At 37.0% G+C, this 18,289-nt stretch overlaps 2 protein-coding genes and 1 non-coding gene across 3 annotated transcripts in view; 1 reads left to right on the plus strand and 2 right to left on the minus strand.

The window, feature by feature from the left end:
• The window catches only part of LOC124163426 (zinc finger MYND domain-containing protein 11), a 28,721-nt gene extending 16,358 nt beyond the window's left edge, over positions 1 to 12,363 (minus strand). Inside the window, exons 1-4 of the mRNA XM_046540337.1 lie at positions 11,856 to 12,363; positions 3,668 to 3,819; positions 3,044 to 3,168; positions 1,042 to 1,203 (exon numbers count right to left, since the gene is read on the minus strand). Of these exons, the coding sequence (XP_046396293.1) occupies positions 1,042 to 1,203; positions 3,044 to 3,168; positions 3,668 to 3,819; positions 11,856 to 11,866 (450 nt within the window). The 5' untranslated portion in view covers positions 11,867 to 12,363. The remainder of the gene's footprint in view (positions 1 to 1,041; positions 1,204 to 3,043; positions 3,169 to 3,667; positions 3,820 to 11,855) is intronic.
• On the plus strand, positions 7,284 to 7,356 carry Trnas-gga. Its single transcript has one exon. It is a non-coding gene; the product is annotated as a tRNA-Ser (tRNA).
• Positions 12,364 to 12,709: 346 nt separating the features above from the next.
• On the minus strand, positions 12,710 to 14,091 carry LOC124164080 (pyridoxal phosphate phosphatase PHOSPHO2-like). The gene is made up of 3 exons (XM_046541252.1): positions 13,879 to 14,091; positions 13,602 to 13,753; positions 12,710 to 13,500 (listed from the first exon to the last, which is right to left on the minus strand). The coding sequence occupies exons 2-3, from the start codon at positions 13,626 to 13,628 to the stop codon at positions 12,754 to 12,756; spliced, it is 774 nt and encodes a 257-aa protein (XP_046397208.1). The 5' UTR covers positions 13,629 to 13,753; positions 13,879 to 14,091; the 3' UTR covers positions 12,710 to 12,753.
• Positions 14,092 to 18,289: the final 4,198 nt, after the last annotated feature.

Below are 18,289 nucleotides of genomic sequence, written 5' to 3' on the forward strand. Positions count from 1 at the left end.
GGAGCTCTGCAGCAATCCAACTGAGAAATGAGCTAAGTCGACATTAACTGAGAGCTGTCAACCATTTTTCTAAAAGGAAGAAGTCTTAGCTCAGTGCTTACACAGCAATTAAATACTGTAGGCTGGCAAAACAAAATTTCCACTTGTGTCATAGAAACAGCATTTTTCACATAGCAGAATATGAGGGCACCAAATAAATTAACATGAGCAGCTCCAAAGCCAATTCATCAGCTGAGCTACACTAGCTAAAGCTGAGTGTTGTGGAGGGTTTCGCATGGCAAGTTTTCAAAGTTACAATTACCTTAACTGTTCTGCTTTTGCTATTATGGTGAACATTACAGAAGAATATAAGAAATTCTTTTCTTCTCATTCAAAATTTATTCTTATCATAGCTAGAACTAGAATCAATTTCAAAGAATGAAAAAGGAGGGACCACGCAGGACTAACCCAAAAATATGATGTGGAATTGAAAACAGTTTGGCACAAAACCAAGTATAATGAAAGCAAGAATAATTAAAATATAGTTGGAAAATTCCCTATAAACAGCAAAATTTTTGCCTCAAACAGCATTATTGGGGAAAACTAATAGAGATTCTGGCAACTGTAGATGAAAATTCACTCCAATTTAAGAAAGATATAAATCAATGCTCATAAAATAACTTATTACTAATAAAAGGAAATATTTATTTCTATCAAGTTTTGGCCTTCATCTGTTTTAATGCTAAAAATTTCCCAAATTATGAAGTGAAATGTCGAAATCACAACCAAATTTAATATTTGATTATCCCTGTTTTTTCGTAATTAAGACCTCACCTTGCATTAATTATCCCAAGAAACCAAAAGTAGACTGAACTAACAACAGCACACTTTATGCTCAAGCAATTCTTGACATAAAAATACATTAAAGATGGGCAACTTCAACAAATGCTCATGAAAAAGGAACTTATTAAGAGAGAGATTAGAAATGAAAGAATACGATTCATAATCTTAAAATAAACTCTTTTATTCTCCTTCAAGTTAGGAAACACGAAAGGAACAAACCTTGCAAACGCCACAAAGGAACTTGTTCTTGACATCATCCTCAGGCAGGTCTTCTTTGGAGACGCACGAGACGTGGTACACCCTGTGGCACCCTATGCAACAGATTACATCACCACCACGGTGACACTCAAAGCAGTACCAATCGTGCTTGTCACGTTCGATCTGGAAAATGGGAGTGAAGTAATAGTGATAATAAAAAAGCACCTGAATTGGGCAAGGATCCACACTAGTATGTCCCTTCACCCATCAAACCCCTCGTTAATGAATGAATACTAAGTAACGTGTATGTCTGAATATAGTCCCCCCTTTTTTTCCAAAAATGCCCAAGGTATAAGTAAAGGGGGGAACAATATTCAAACTCATTTTTTTTACTTTTCCCGAAACTGAAACCTCAAAATTAGGGGGGGGGACTATATTCAGAGAAATACGGTATTTACTGACTTTTGCAATGTCCATGAAAAATTAGTTATGAAAAACATCTGATAAAATTAAAAAAAAAAAAAAAAAAAAAAACAATGATTAATAATGTACAAAGAAATTATGATACAAGAAAAGACAACCAACCACCGAAGTAACAAAAAAATGGTCATATAATGTGTGAACAGGTAAGTACGTTTATGGGAAAAGTCAAGGATTTTTATTGAGTCCCTTTTGCATTTTGGTCGTGTGATACATCGTTTTACTTGACTACAACAATAAATCACTAAACATTGTTTAATCCTAAATACTTAGCTGCCACGGTTGAAAGAGTGAAAAACTATTAAAATGGTTGTCTTCTTCATCTCATCACAGCCAAAATATGTCAATGGTGCATTTCATTGGATTTTTCTATAGAATGAAAAACATCTTCGCATTACAAAGACGTTTTTAAAATTAAATTTTACCCATTCCTTGATTTTTAAAATGGCCGAAAGGTAGATTTCAATTTCCGAGGTTTAGAAGAGTACATGAATATTGAAGTTACGTATGCTATGCGTAAAAAATATTTCTAAGCTTTTCATGCAAGAAAATGTTTATATTTTTCCTCATACTTAAAATAAACCAAAAAGATTACACACGCCCCGCGGCAATGCACTCTACCAAAATGACGATTTTCGTCTTTTTGGTTTATTTCATGTACTCTTCTAAACCTCGGATATTGAAATCTATCTTTCGCCCATTTTAAAAATCAAGGAATGGGTAAAATTTACTTTTAAAAACATATTTGTAATGCAAAGATGTTGCTCTCTCTATAAAAAATACAATGAAATGCAGCATTCTCATTTTTTGGCTGTGAACAGATGAAGAAGATAACATTTTGCCGTTTTCATAGTTTCTTGCGTGTTCTTCTTCACTCTTTCGACCATAGAAGCAAAACATTTACGTTTAAACAATGTTTAATGATTTAATGTGGTAGCCAAATAAACAACGAGCAAAATGATACATGACACGACCATATAGAGCTTTTGCAGAATTTTATACAAATGCTTAAAGTTCAGCATTCTACCTTTTTGGCGCCGATAGTAGTCTAACAAGAAAGGTGGAAGAAGAAGAAGAAACAAAAATAATTCGGAAAGTTCCTGATGCCTAAAATTTTCCTCAAGAAATAAAATCATAACAGCATAAATGTATGTTTCAAAACAGTAGAGACCAAAACATTCCATGAAGTTTGGCATTTAAAGAGGACTTTTTAACCAGGCCAGAACAGAAGTTGGAGGTTGTCTAATATGCCGGGTCTGGTCTCAAAGTGCCAGTATTCTAACTTTCACACCAGACTACAGAATGTACGCTCGCCACTTAGAGAATGGAGAACTCAAAAACAGGTGTACTTGTAGCTACGCAGCATGCGATAACCATAAAAAAGCAGCAAAGATACCGCAGTTCAAGCCATAGTATTATGAAACCATATTAAAGGGGTGGTCTTGTAGGGTGAGAAGAGCCCAAAATCTACTTCTAATTAGAATCAAATCTAATTTTAACTGGAAAAATAGGGGGCTGTTGTATATGCCAGATTATACAGTACCTTATCTTTGGGCAGCCTGTACCCTTCTTGAGGGACACCAATCTTAGAGCCTTTACACCCAATCTGCTTGCTGAGACGGATCAGGCCATCTCGGACACAGTACATCAGTTGCCTTTTCACCTCATCTAACAGAAGAAAAGAAAGACCATGAAAATAAAAAAAGACACAAACACTGAAGAGCATACCATACTGCCTAAATTGAAAGGCAGTTCATAATAAATATCACCATTACTGTATTGGATTCACACATTTACTTTTAGAAGGTGAATGAGGAGCACTATACAATTCCGACAGCAAAAACTTAAGAGATAAAATGTTGAATTTTTCCAAGTCAAACCACAGCGTGAGGGTTACATTCCCCTCAACTTTTGAACTCTAACCTTCAATAAATAAACAAATGAGCACCTTTAATCCAGAAATCTTCCTACAGCAACACCCCCCTTCAGCAAAATTCGCAAGTCTTGACAACGAGGCACTCTAGTACAGAACTAGCAATAAGTTAACGATACAACTATGAAAACGGATCTAGGATCTGTGTTCTATTTGTTAGCAAGGTACCAAGAGGTCAAAAACAGATTGAGTGCGAGCATAAATATGTGAGCATGCAGACTTAAATTGGCTTACCTTCATTGATGCCATGGACTCGGCTCATGTACCGTCCTATACGTTCCACGGTAGGCAATTGCTTCTGATAACTTGTAATTTTGATAGCATCCCAAAGCTGTTGGGTTATTTGGGGGCATGACACTCTCCGGCGTGACATAGCGAGGAATATTCTGCAATAGAACATAAGGAATCATGGATACAACAGAATGAGATAACGGAATTAGTCATTAATCAACCCACCACAAGCACTTCAATGGGAGGTTCATCAATTTCAGCCAAATCAGAAAAAAGTTGCAAAATTAGAGTCAAACAAATTGCACATTAAATGCTGTTAGTAACAGAATAGGGCATTCATGTTATGTATCATCAAAATGTTTTCTTTGGCAATAAGAAAAAAAAGTCTACCTTAGCACGATAAACTTGTGAATTTAAAGGAGGGGAAGTTAGAATTTTTACTTAGATGAAATATCAATATATCATTGATGAAAGAAACATTAATTCTGAACAACTAAAGCTCAGCATAAAAATAAATAAAAAATAAAAATAAGGAAAGTTAATTCAGAATGGCATGACAACATTCACAAAAGTAAAAAAAAACTTCAATCAAACATGACTATCTGAATTAGTCATACAGTAAAGTAATTCAAACATAAAACCTGTATCTGACCATAATTCTCTAACCTCCTCAGCCTTAGAAGGGGTGTACATCAAGGGGTAGCAATGGAACAGCACAATTAACTTGGCATTAAAAGTCAAAATTAGGATTCAATGAGCCATGCAATAGTTAAGTAACAGAGAAAAACAAGAATATTTTGACATACGGGGGTTTCCATTTCTAACTAGCAGCTGTTTTCTTTGCCTAGTTACGCCGAATATGTCACCAAGGAATGTGTCTGACAACAGTATTAAAATGCCAACTGAAGTTGGAAAAGATAAATACCTCTGAAACAGATTTTTTATTGACTTAGGCAATCGTCATCGCAGAGGAGAACAGGTACTAACCCCAAGAAGGCTAAGCAAAGATATGCTAAGATTTGATCTAAGTTAAGCGGCTAATAAATCTTAGCCTAGCTTTCAGTAGGTTAATATATGCCACCCCCTATTGATGATTGCCTAAACCAATCAAAAATAAAGTTTAGTTCAAAAATTTCCCCAATAGGGTAGTTTCCTTCATCAAACAAAACGAAAGGCATTGATTGTGATTCGTTACCCTCCATTAGTGTATTCATAATTTACAAATTATTTGATTTAGAAATCCTAGTTTAGATGAATGTTAATGATCAATTTTAACCTCATTTGAAAAAGGCCAGATTGGCACCCATGCGATGCCACTCCACATGACTTCACAGGGACCTAGATTATATAAGAGTAGTCAGGAGTTTTACATCATCTGAATTTACCAATGCAAGCATGAGGCACAGAGCTCAGGGAAACATTTCTTTATAATCACCTATTAAAATTGCCTATGGTCGGAAAGTTTCCTTTGTTTGATAGGGTATTCATAATCCTTATTGAAGCCAAGCGCTACCTGCTAGGAGCCTGAATCATATCAGTGCCCATAGTCTTGCACCAAGGTGGCCTCACACGAAAGCAGGTGGAACCAGAATGATGTCACACGGGCTTTTCCCAGCATTCATACTTAGCCGTCGCGTTTTCGAACGCTTGAAAATTTTCACTTTTCATTTAAAAATAGATATTCGAAAGAATAATGTTGTTAGTACATGTAATAGAATTGCAAAGAATAGATATCGTCATTAATAAATCTAAAAGTATGAAATACGTACTCCAGGAGTAATAACCTTTCGACTAGGCAATTAAAACAAATAGGAAACCACCCTATTCGATTGATATTTGGATTTCCTTTCTTCAGACATTCTTTAAAGCTAATTATTTGCTCAACAAAGTAATAATCTAACATCCACGGAAATACATCTTACTAGACTTTGTTCTTTATTATGAACCCTCTGCTTTGAAAATGGAATATTTTTAAAAAATTAATGAAACTGCAAAAATAATGAGTCAAATGACTGCATGATAATTTTTTCAAAGATTCAAACATCCTTAAAAGTGTATTGATAAAACTATATCACAAGCAAGTGATGAACTTAAAAAAATGAACAAGAAAAAAATGACAAAAAGAGGTGGTGGAAAACAACCTAATGCATCAAAGAACCCTTTAACACGTTGTGCACGGATGGCGAAAATTCTCGTCATTTTTTTACCGAATGTTCTGGACGGATGACGAAGATTCTCGTCATTTAGGCGCGTCAACCTAAACAAATTTAAAGCGTACAATACGTATTCGCTTGCGATACGCTTTAAAATTGTTTAGGTTGACGCGGATGACGAGAATCTTCGTCATCCATCCAGAACATTCGGGAAAAAAATGACGAGAATTCTTGCCATTCGTGCGCAACATGTTAATCAATTCCACAACTACTACTCCTGACTACTACATACTACTATTAATGGCAGGTTTCCAGATGCCATTAGTACTGGTTTGTACTGGTTCTTTAGGACCTACATTATTCATTACCCTATCTTTAGGTATGTACAATCAGAAGCAGTAGCTTGAGTAATATCCTCATAGTTTGTTTTTCTGTGTAGAAGAACTTTATGGCTTGAAGCAGAAGGTCTGTTAACTTTGAAGCCCAAGGGTGCATCAAAATAGGCATCCATCCATCAAAGTAAGCTCTTCTGCTACAGAGAAGGAGCTCGAAGTCAAAATTCGTCACCCATGCCGTGGGATGGCTTTCAGATGAAAAGGTGAAAGAGAGGAGCTACTTTGCATTTGTCAGGCCGCACCACTGGTATGGAGGAAGCACATAGGATCCAGTGCTTAAGGAATGAATCTGGGAGCGAAATTAAATACATAGGAAAGCTACACAATCCCTGCCAAAAAGCTAATAACAAACAGAGAGCATTACACAGCTTTTGCCTGAATTAGAATGTGGGCCATTAGGCTCAGAGGCTGGACTTCCATTGCTTGAGAAATTAAGAACTGATATCTTTCAAAGGAACACGGAGAAAATCACCTTGGAGCCTCATTATTTCCAGGTCTGACAGAAATGATAACATGATGAGATATTTAGCCATACAGATAGGTACTGGAATAATTTTCCCCTGAACAATAAAAAACTTCCATGAGTCCTAAGTGAAGTGAACTCAGCTTGGAACGTAGGCTTTTGCACAGTGATTCATTGGTGTCGACTGCTTTCGGGAGCAGCTGCGTATTGCACTTTGTAACGCGATACAAAGTGCAATACGCAGCTTAGCGGCCATTACAGGTCGCATCATCAGACGATGACGAAAGAATGAAGAAGATCATCTGGCGAACACAACACTTCCCAACAAATGCTTATGGATGTGAAGTAGAAGTTTTAAGAAAAGTAGGTGAGACAAGAGGTCTTTTGAAAAGTTCAAAGAATACCGGGACTAGCCACGGTGATAACTTTTACGGGAGTCACCCGCAATGCACAATCGTGCGAAAGATCCTCAGAGTCAAAATCATTCGCCTTGACCGGGATTCGAACAGAAAAAATCATTCCCCTTGACTGCTTGTGGCATCATATGCTCTGCAGTCCAGCAACATCTTGTCCGATAGTGTCCGAAAATAGCCACAGGGAAGAATGACGCCTTGGTAGCTTAACTGGCTAAAGCACTCGACCGGAAATCGGGGGATCCGGGTTCGAATCCCGGTCAAGGCAAATGATTTTTTTCTCTGTGGATCTTTCGCTCTTTTGAAAACTTAAGGAAGAACTTAGGATAACTTAATCAGTCATATCATGAGACATGATGGTCTGATGAAAACATTTGTTTGATAGGAGGAAGGGCAGAGGAATGCTACGGATGAGATACTAGGAAAATGTGATGAGGGCTGTAAAATAGAAAACATATGTAAGTAAAAATAAAAACTTTGCTATTTTCGCATTGTAATTTATCTTGACCGACCATGGTTTTGTTACCGAGGTTAATTAAAGTAAGCTCTTCCGCTACAGAGTAGGAGCTTGAAGCCAGAATTCTGTGGGATGGCTTTCAGATGAAAAGGTGAAAGCAAGAGGAAAGAGGAGCAAATTGATAATGTTACACATTGATTCACCTTGACAATGTTACGCAGTAACGAAATCATGGTCGGTCACAATAAATTACCAAGTGGAAATAGCAAAGTTTTTATTTCTTGTATTCCTACGATGAAGGATTTCCACATAGTTACGCCCACTGAAAGTGTTAAAAGATTTGCTGATGGGAAAAGAGGTGCATCAAACTAATCTTCAGATTTCTAGCTACGTAATGGTGACACAAAAAACCACCAATAACAAGAGAAAGAAGTTAAGAGGTGAAGTAGATGAGGAGACAAATGGGAGATCCTGCTGAAATCAACCCTGCTTTAAGACATAAAATCTGAAAATTCCATTGAGGAAAAATCATTTGCCATACCCAAGATTCGACACCCAGTCTTCTGAATTAATTTCCATGTTTCTACAATCAAGGCATCTTCTCCTCCTGCAGTTTTATTTTCTTTAGACGAAACTAAGGTCAATGCTGCCTCGCTACAAGCGAATATGTTTGGGCACAGAGTAGAGGTTTGAGCCAAGATTTAGAATACTAGAGCATTCATTATAAACATGATTCAAGGAAAAAACCCCAGACTAGTTTCATAACTTAACATAAACACCTGCAAGTGCAAACTAAGAGAGAAAATTCCAAAGAGGGAAAACCATTTCCCTTGACCAGGACTGAAACCGAGATCTCCTAAATATGCTAACTACTCAGACAAAGAAGACACATTGGTAGTTCAAGTGGTAGATCAGCGGGTGGTTATATGGGAGATTGATTGAAGACAAGGAGTAAATATCATATTTTCCTTCTCAACCATAAAAGAATAAGTAGACAAAAAACCACCATTGGCCACAGAAAGGAGTGGAAAAGTATAATACCAACGGAGGCCAAGAGGAAATTCAACAGTAACCTTCCACAGCTTTAGCATATAAGAAAAATGTTTTGTGGTCCTAGGGAGAATGAATATTATTCCTATTTGTTTCCTGTGTGCAGATCTGACATTTATTTTAGGTACAGCATTTGTTAGGATGAATTTAGCCAAAAAATCACTCCGAAGAAGCAATCAAAAGCACTGTGATAAGAGGGACTTCTATCCGTCGCATATCCAAAATCGCTCTTTAGTGGGTGTGTTATAAGCGGTAAAAAAAAATAATTGCAAGCAGTTTTACTGAAAGGTGGAAATTGTGCAACTTTGATTTTTTTCTCGGCCCATGCATTTAAAATTATGTTTGGACTTGGAAACTAAATCACTTGGATCCCAGACAATATTTTTATCTCCTCATAATACAATTTTCTTTCAATCAACTACTGTGCATTTTCCCATCAAAACACTTAGATGTTGGCTATTTTTAGAGTACCAAAATGACTTTGGCTTTGACTGCTTCGGTGCATGTTGCATGGGAACCAGCATTCCACCAGGATTTAGGGACCTGTTTTTTCGGCAAAAGGAATAAAAAACAAATATGAAGATACATGTCTCATGCCAAAAATTGGCCCATGACATGTACCTTTATATTTATTTTTCATAATTCCATTGTTTTCAGTCCAGTAATCCAAGGTCGAGTCACTCAATTACAGTCCAGTCGCTGAGAGTTGTCGGATGATGGGCAGAAGGGTGCAGTTTGGGGTAGGGGACAAGGTTGCCAGGCAAGAAAGGGAAACGCCCACGTCACATGTAAACAAAAGGCTTCTGTGAAGAAAGGAGCTGGAAGGGATGACAAACGTAAAGGACCCAAAGGAAGACTCCTTACTTTTGGTGATCCAAAGAAAGAACTTGTTTTGATGGTTCATATGCAAGTGACCACATAGTATGACTAGGTGAGGTTGTGAGGTGCTTTTGGGAGACAGCGATTGGCTGCAAACCGTTCTGGCACGGGGTTCGCTGCCCCTTCTTTTGTGCAGTCATCAGACAACTCTTACCGGCCGGACTGTAGAGTAGGTGGCAGTGACGTAGCCAGGGGTGAATCTGGGGGGTCTGGACCCCCTCCCAAAATGTAAAAACGCAATTATTTTCCTTCAAAAATAAAACAAAATATTGAAAAGTTATGAATTTACAACACATTTATTCAACAAATTAAGTTATTTCGATAATGAAAAGTGTTGAAATTAGTTTAAAACCCTCTACTTAGTACCTTGTTTTTCAAAAAATTTCACCCCTGGTTTTTGACACCCCCCCCCCCCCCCCCCGAACGAAATTCCTGGCTACGCCACTGGTAGGTGGTACCAGATGGTGTAACAAGAACAACTTGATTGTGGCAGTAAGTTGATGAATTTAGTGCATGAACTTCAGAAGTTTGCCTTGCTTAAAATTGAAATCACATAACTGAGTAGTAAGTAGGATAGTTTCCTCATCATAGTAAACAAGCCAGAGCGGCCATGTGGAAGATTTATCAAAACTTAATTGAATGTTGGCCAAAGGAACTCATCATTCAGAAGAAAATGCAGAGTCAAGCTTGTAACATCAGAGCAGAATCAAGAGTGAAACAAGGATAAAAAGGGATACAAGAAGCATGCACACACAAAAGTTAAACGGTTTCATCAAAGCCATTCAGACAACAGCACTATGGGGAAACTTAAAACTCAATTTTGACACAAATCAGCTGAATCATAATTATGTTAACTGCTTAGAGCAAGTAATTCTGTGTGGCATCTTGGAGAAAATTAGTCCCTTCTCATCCCTTAGTACCTATTGTAGAACCAAAGATAAGCTCAAAATTAATCTGAAAAAAATTGCCTAGAATAGGGACAAAATCTTTCCTTCAAAGGACCCTCACAGATTATGTATACAAGAAAGATAACTGCAGCTACATATATTAAAGGCAACAAGATGTCACACTTGAGACTACAAAAGTAAAACATTACCTCCAGACCGTGCATAAATTGAAGTGCATCCAGCATGCCATGCAATGATTATCAATCAATCATACTCATTATAAAGATGTACAAATTGCCACAATGGTCTAAGAAAAATAGAATAATAAAATAAGGAACCAAATTAATGAACTTTGCCTAAATCACTTTTAATAAGCGGCAAAACTTTAAATATCGCCTGGTTATCTTTCATTCAGGAATATTATTTCTCCGCCAAGCGATGGAATGTTTTGAACTAATCACAGCTGCTTAACCTGTCCTCAAAATTATGTTAACGATAATTATGAATTTTCATTCATTATAATCCATGAAATCGATGTGCCGGTGCGTTAACACCAAAAATCCAAGGCCCTTACCAAACAAGAAAGTGAATAGTTCATCGGCTTTCAACAAATACATTAATGCGAAATTTAGCACCTACTTCGATAGCAGTAACAACTAGAAATTTTCTTTCGAATGCGTTACCCAGATCAATCTTTCGTAAGCAGTGATCGCGTTTATTTCACATAGCTCCACAAAGGTATTACATAAATACTTCTTGATTTTTCAACTAAGAAATCGAGATAAATAATATTAAATTGTGGCTTAACCAATAAGAGAGATTCGCATGATTAACGTGACTACCAGACACATTTAAACGGGAAACATGCCATTCTCACAATAAACATAAACAAACACTGCCCAAGTCCAAGAATAAAATTGTTTTAAACAAAAAGACGAACTTCATATTACATCAAATCCCGATTAAAAAGGTAAGCCTCATGCTAATTTCGCTTAAGGCAAACATTGGCAAAGCTGAAATCAAACAGGCTACCATTAAAATAAAATGCAATTAAATAGCACGTAATGAGCCACCAGTCATTACGTACACATACAAATTCCTGTTTAATAGAAGGGCAAAAAAGGGCCAGTAACATATGTTCATCACGTCAGGATTTACATTCCCTGTTCACTTATTCAACATGATAGAATTATGATTTCAATCAATACCCGAATGACCGGTTCTTCTTCTATTCTAGCAGTATAGTAAACATACCCCAACATCAAACCAGTCAAACGCGTCCTAGATTCGGAGGTGCGTCAAAAAATTGTAAACACGAACCCCACAATATACAGCAATGAAATAACGACCTAAAACGTTTTTCTCAACCAGTAACGAAAACGAAATCTAATTTAATGAAATGGCTTTAGTGTTTACTAAGCGTCTGTATGTATTACTACAACTTTGCTCCTCTCAAATTTTCATTAATGCAACAATATTTCAATCCAAACTCACCTTTTATTCATCGTGGCAACGTTCAATGATCTAGGTGTTCCTGTTGGAATATTAGGAATAATTGAAGTTAGAGTCACTTCCAAAGGTATATTGTCCGCCAGACACGATTAGGTGCAATAAACACACCAACACTTTGCAAGCCGCGAGTTATGAAATTTAAGCCTATTCCTATAATAAAATCAAACACGCAAAAGACTGCCAATCCCATTAAAATACCCTTCATCTACAATGAAATCGGACAGCAAAGTAAGAATGTACACAGTTAATGATACATTGTCTGTTGACATTGAATACCAACACACGGTACGGAAGTAGAAAAATTATTTCAAAACATTTCCGAAATGAATTTTCATCGTATCTTCAACTTCTATTAATTAGGAGCGAAGGTGATTTAGGAGCGCAATCACATTCGCTTTCCTTAAAGATACGAAGCCATTCCGTAGTCGATTTATTGATCTTTCTGATCTTAGCGGAACCCTTTAAGTACAGCCCTTCGACACAAGAACAGCGGCGAGACAAAAGCACGAGTAGATGTTTACCGATTACTTAATTGTCACACAAGCTTATAGAAAACGTTAATGCACCACATACATGCTAGATTCTTAATCATAGTAACGCCACCAATAAATATTATAATGTAAACGAATGTTGTCAATCATTCACATGGAATTTTTACTTACAACAAATCCTTGCTAAAATGGTTGACAGCGGCCGTCCCTCTTAGTTCCACTACTCGTCACAATGTATAACAGCGCTACGCGCCTAAATTTGAAAAGCATGTCAAGTAATGGATCGCCTTCGATTGGCAGAATAAATGGTAGATTGAACATTAGGATTGAATTTAACTCAATATCAACATTTAAATTAAATAAATTTATTATCAATAAATAATGAAAAATCAAATACAAACATTCAATTTCTCTTTCAACACATCTATTATATCAAGTCCATTTGTCCATGGTACAACCGACGCTTTTACAAGGCTTGGATCACTTTCTTGGGCATTATTTATCTTCTTTTCCAAAGCATAACCAACACGAGGAAATGTTATATCCTGTTTACTCAGTCTTAGAGTAGGGCAGAAGTCATTTGCGCCATCGCCTACATAAACAACGAAGGGAAATTCCACTCCCTCCTTGGACCTTTCATTTATGTAGGTTTCAAGAATATGCCCTTTGCACAAATTTTTCGTACTCAAATCACACCAATCTTGGTAATGATACATTTCTATTTCTAAACAAGCACTTTCATTGAAAACCGCAGGATTAGTGAATACTTTCGTGACACAGTTAGCAATAGATGAATTTCTCAAGTAATCGTCTATGAACACAGAATTAGAATCGGATATAATTATTATTTCACCGTTCATGTCATGAAGCCACTTCACAAGTTCTTTCATTCCAGAAGTAAATGGTATCTTCCTCACTGCTGATAGAACCTCGGCTTGGGAGAATTTGCTCTCATGCAGAAGCTGAAAAATCCTCCTCATGTATGCAGTCCACCCATCCGATTTGTACAGCTTACGAACATCTTCAGTAAGTTTTTCTTTTGGCAGAAGGTCTTTCACCACCACATCACTATTACCCTCTATAATAGTATGGTCAAAGTCAAAAGCCGCCAGCAACCGCCTCATGGTTGAAATCGACTGAATGGATTTAAGCATACAATATTGTCAGATGATTTATGTCATCACCAAGGCATCACAGTTGTATTTATAGGAAACCTATGGCCGACATCTGTACAAACCTCGCTCGACTTCCTCATATCAGTCATCAGTCGTTATTCAGGGTGCCACTGCTTTTATATCTCCTCGGACCACAGCAAGGTATTTTTAACCATGGCGATGATAAATACGACAGGTAATGTTGACTTATCGCGGTATTGGGAACGTAGAAGCTCTGCCCGATTACGTGCAGTGGAAAACATGTAGCGAAAACATTGAAAGCAAATTAAAATTCCCCTCTCGAAGTATAGAAACGCAAAACTAGGGGTAAAAATTCAGACAAACAGTCGTGTTTTTCACCTTTACAATTCCGCGACCACTTTTTCTCACGCCACCCACTCGCTTTGATTACTATACTGGCGCCACCAATGAAAACACGGATGAAGAATTTCCAGCGAACGCGGGAGTTGCGGAACGAAATCACGGAATGTCGTGTAATTGAGGGTGAATCCACTTAATCCCCTCACCGTAATAAATGTGACTCGTGGCAGTTTGTATAGCGGAGTGGAAAAGCCAAAACTTGGAGTCAAGAATATTCTAGATTAGAAAAGTTCATGATATGACTTCATCAGTGCTCCAGCTTTTGTTTGTAAACAACCCTTGTTTTTGTTTACGCAAGGGTGCCCGGAATTTGGCGGCTCGCAAGGTAGTAGGTATTTATGGACGATACTACATTTAAATAAACTATCCTCAAATGTAATGGATATCTTTAATCACAATTATTAATAATTGGGCTTTGAGATATTTGTACGGTATAGCTTAATCGAATTATTCACTCGGCGATTGATGTTTAATGATATTCCTCTCTTATTATGCGTCGTATTTTCCACATCAGTCCGTACACTTTCCTTTGTCACATTTTTTCTGTTTGGACTCACCTTTTAGGAGATTGGAAGTTAATGAGTATGTCTAATATGACATTTATTTTTCTATATTTCATATTATAAGAAACTTTTTTTGTTATTTGTGAGGGATATGGAGCACGGTGGAAATACTACATGTATTGATGAAAGATTTCTCGGGATTCCCACTGGGTGTGGTAATGTACACGATTATTACTACATGTATTACTGTAATAGTTCTCTTATCACTGGACAATTACAGTTTGGGCCTGAGCTTCTACACAATCTTGCACCATCAATTGAGATTTGGTATATAAAGGGTCAGTGTTATCTAACGGTGTAATTACGTGCAAGCAACAATTATCCATATAGCTAATTCTTAAAAACAAAGCATGATTGACCATGACCCTATGCTGCTGGTAGGGTTATAAACCCCGAAAGGTGGGAGCCCAACTACCCTCGGAGTGATAGATTGATGTCTTGTCCTTTCGTCCCCTACCCCGAAATATAAAAACATTTATTTTACTTCTACAAAGAAAACAAAATATTAGAAAAATCATGAATTTTCAAAAGATTTGAAAACAGAGTTTTTTTCGATAATGTAAGTGTTAAAATTAGTTTAAAACCCTCTACTCTACCCTGTTTTTTAAAAAGTTTCCCCCTGGTTTTCGACCCTCTCCGAACTAAATTCATGGTTGCACCACTGTTAAGGGTAATTTTTTTTCTCTTGGGTATATTATTGGTAACCGGATGCAGAGGTTAAATATAATTACTTGCGATCACCATCAAACTTGCTCGACTGAAGAAGTTTGTGCTGGGTTAGGCTGATATTAATACTAGCATGAGTTGAGTTGGGGGCTGGGTCTCCCCAACTGTTTGTAATTAAAGTGCTATCCCCTGTAGGTTGGGTGACTAGACGACCATTCTTCGAAAAGAGGACACACGAGGCTGGAAGTATCATGGCAAATTGTAGGACACTGTCAAAATTTTACTTTTATTTCAACAAATTTTGAAGTTTAGGTATAAAATGGTATGAACCACTAATACGTTTAATGAAAGAATATTGTACAAAATAATCATTTACTTTCTTACTAGCAACATTAGTGGCTCCGTCATATTTCTCAGCTGATGTAGGTTTTTGCTACAACTAGGTGTTATCCAGTTAGTATGTATTTATCCCTCGCACTCAAAATTATAGAGATCTAAGGCCTGGTTACATGGTACTTTTACCCGTACGAGTTAATGTCTAGATGCATGAATGCAAAAATATTCATACACCATCCAACTTGTGAGCATCCAACTTGCATAAGCAGAAAATAGAACCTGTTCTAATTTGGTTCATATATGTAATCATACATTTTCCATTCCAGTCCTCCAATATCATCCTATACTCTGTTCATTTTATCTCTGTGGGTGAGGCGGGCAGTCGAGATGAGAATTTCATTTCTCAGCATTGTCGGGACGAGACTCCCAGCGCGGCAAGAGTCTCACCTGGAACGAGATATCTCGCCCCTTCAAGATTTCTCGACACCCGTCGAGACTCCCGGCTCCTCGAAAAAATAAAACTATTTCTATTTTAGACATTGAAAATAATTTAACAAAAAGATTATTTTAAGGCATCTTATATATTTTCAAAACTAAAAATGGTTGTTATATAAGATCGACATTGACAACTTAAGCAATTTTATAATTTAACGAACCAAAATTGACAGGCAATCATTAACCTTAGTTACCATAAATAAACATTGCAAAAAGATATATAAAATTCTATAGAATTAGGCTACGATCTCTTCTTTCTTGTTAATTTACAAGTATATGTTTCTTTTTTATTATATTAATGTAATGAGAAACATTGATGTAACCCTTTAATATGCCTATGTATCAAAATTATATGCTCAATTTCATGCCTAGCCCTGATAATGGTTTTTAAATAAACAGAAACGTTAGCAAAATTTACATTTCAATTTAAAGACCTACACTCAAAAGTTTCAAATTTTATATTAAATATTGAGGTCAGGAAAAGGAAATTATGTATGTATTTCCAAATCCCTCATTGGGAACTCTGTCAGCATCGTGCACACTCTTTAAAAAATTGGATGCAGAGGTAAATCATTAAATAAAATATTTTTATAATTTGAATAAGTCCATAAAAGTCGTAAGGGATACCTTAGTAAACTCTATCATCGACTGATTGTGGTATTTATCGGAAATTCTCGCCTTGCCCAGGAGTCTCGACCAGTGTTGAGAAATCTCAAAGGGGGAAGACTTCTCGACTCTCGCCGCACCGAGAGTCTCATCCCGACAATGCCGAGAAATGAAATTCTCGTCTCGACTGCCGAGACGAGACTCCCCACAGCACTAGTTTATAACCCTACCAGCGGCATTAGCTTGCGGTCAATTATGCTTTGTTTGTATGAATTAGCTGTATCGATAATTGTTGCTCGCACGTAAATTGCAAACTTTGAATTGAATTCCTCGTTTTACTCTAAGAATCATCAGATTTTGAACGAAGCTCTGCCATCAATATAAACACATGTAATGAGGCAACAATTTCCATGTTGATGTTTATACTGAAATCAAGGTATAAGTTAATATTTATCGTAGATTTTAATTTCAAAATTAAATTGTAAACCCTGATTAAAAGACAAAGAATTCAATTCTTAGTTTATATTTTTAATAAAAGGAACAAATATTCATTTCGAAAACTGACTTTATGAACAATTCAATGACCCTTATCACAAAGAGGACTAATATAAGACGAGGGGTCTGGGTACCTGCTCCCGGATTTCGAGGGTACAGCCTATGTCCGGCTTTGTTGGGTTCCGAAACTAAGACTTCGCGAACCCAATCCAAGACCGTCATAAAAGGGGGAAAGTAAGGAAATGCATATTTTCAGCATTCTTTCTCCAGCGTAGAAAAATCTCCAACGAAAATTTGCTGCTTTCGTCTCTCGGGTCAAGAAACATCCTACAGCATATTTTTGTCATTAGTAGCAAAATGTTTAAAGAGCATGTAAAAACTTTTCTCGGGATACCGCGAGGGTAAGATTATATGAGAGCGCCAACGTTTCGGATACCGACTCGCTACCCATTCTCATGGCTACTCAGAATAACCGTGAAATATAATTTCTTATTAGCTGAAAATGGCACATTGCTTCTGTATTTAAAGTGTTAATACCACAGAAAAACCCTCTGCCAATTCCAAATTTCCCAGAATACTCAGAATGACTAACATCGGCGCTTTCATATAATCTTACCCGCGCGGTATCCCGAGAAAAGTTTTTAAACGTTGTTCGCCGGGAAAGTGTTTTAAAGTAAAGAGCAATTTGACATAGGAACTAACAGAGAACTTCCATGACGTGCTATCCAGAGATTTCATTCATACCTTGTAAATACATTGTACACAATAGATAACTAAACCATGCAAATTCTCCAGAGGCCTTAAAGCAGTGTTATTGCTACATGAAAATTAATGGCAGGCAATCTGCACAACACATTTTAACACAGGTGTAAAGGTCTTGGAGTTGCCTTGGTTATGGCTGGCTGCTGGCTTTATGTAAATGGTTATGCATGTAAGTAGTGCTGCGCAGGTTACCTACCATTATTTTCTCGGCTCTAAGGCGTCTTGAGATTTCACATAGTTCAGTTTTCTATTGCGGACAATATACCTACAAAGTACGAATGAAATTTAAGAATGGCACTTAGCTAAGATTTCTTATTAGCTGAAAATGGCACATTGCTTAATGTGTTAATACCACAGAAAAACCCTCACCCAATTCCAAATTTCCCAGAGATTTCCTTGATAATTCCAGCCAAAATGAAATTGCCCAAAATTTATTGGTCTTCTGGGTTCTTCTAAGAGTTGTACAC

The sequence above is a fragment of the Ischnura elegans genome, chromosome 8, assembly GCF_921293095.1.
Source record: "Ischnura elegans chromosome 8, ioIscEleg1.1, whole genome shotgun sequence".
Classification (NCBI taxonomy): Eukaryota; Metazoa; Arthropoda; class Insecta; order Odonata; family Coenagrionidae; genus Ischnura; species Ischnura elegans.

Excerpts from the sequence above, each read along its gene's own strand:
- LOC124164080 (XM_046541252.1), bottom strand. The coding sequence starts at position 13,628 with ATGACTGATATGAGGAAGTCGAGCGAG. Across the intron at positions 13,501-13,601 it reads ATATGAGGAAGTCGAGCGAG|TCGATTTCAACCATGAGGCG; the intron begins GTTTGTACAGAT and ends AAATCCATTCAG.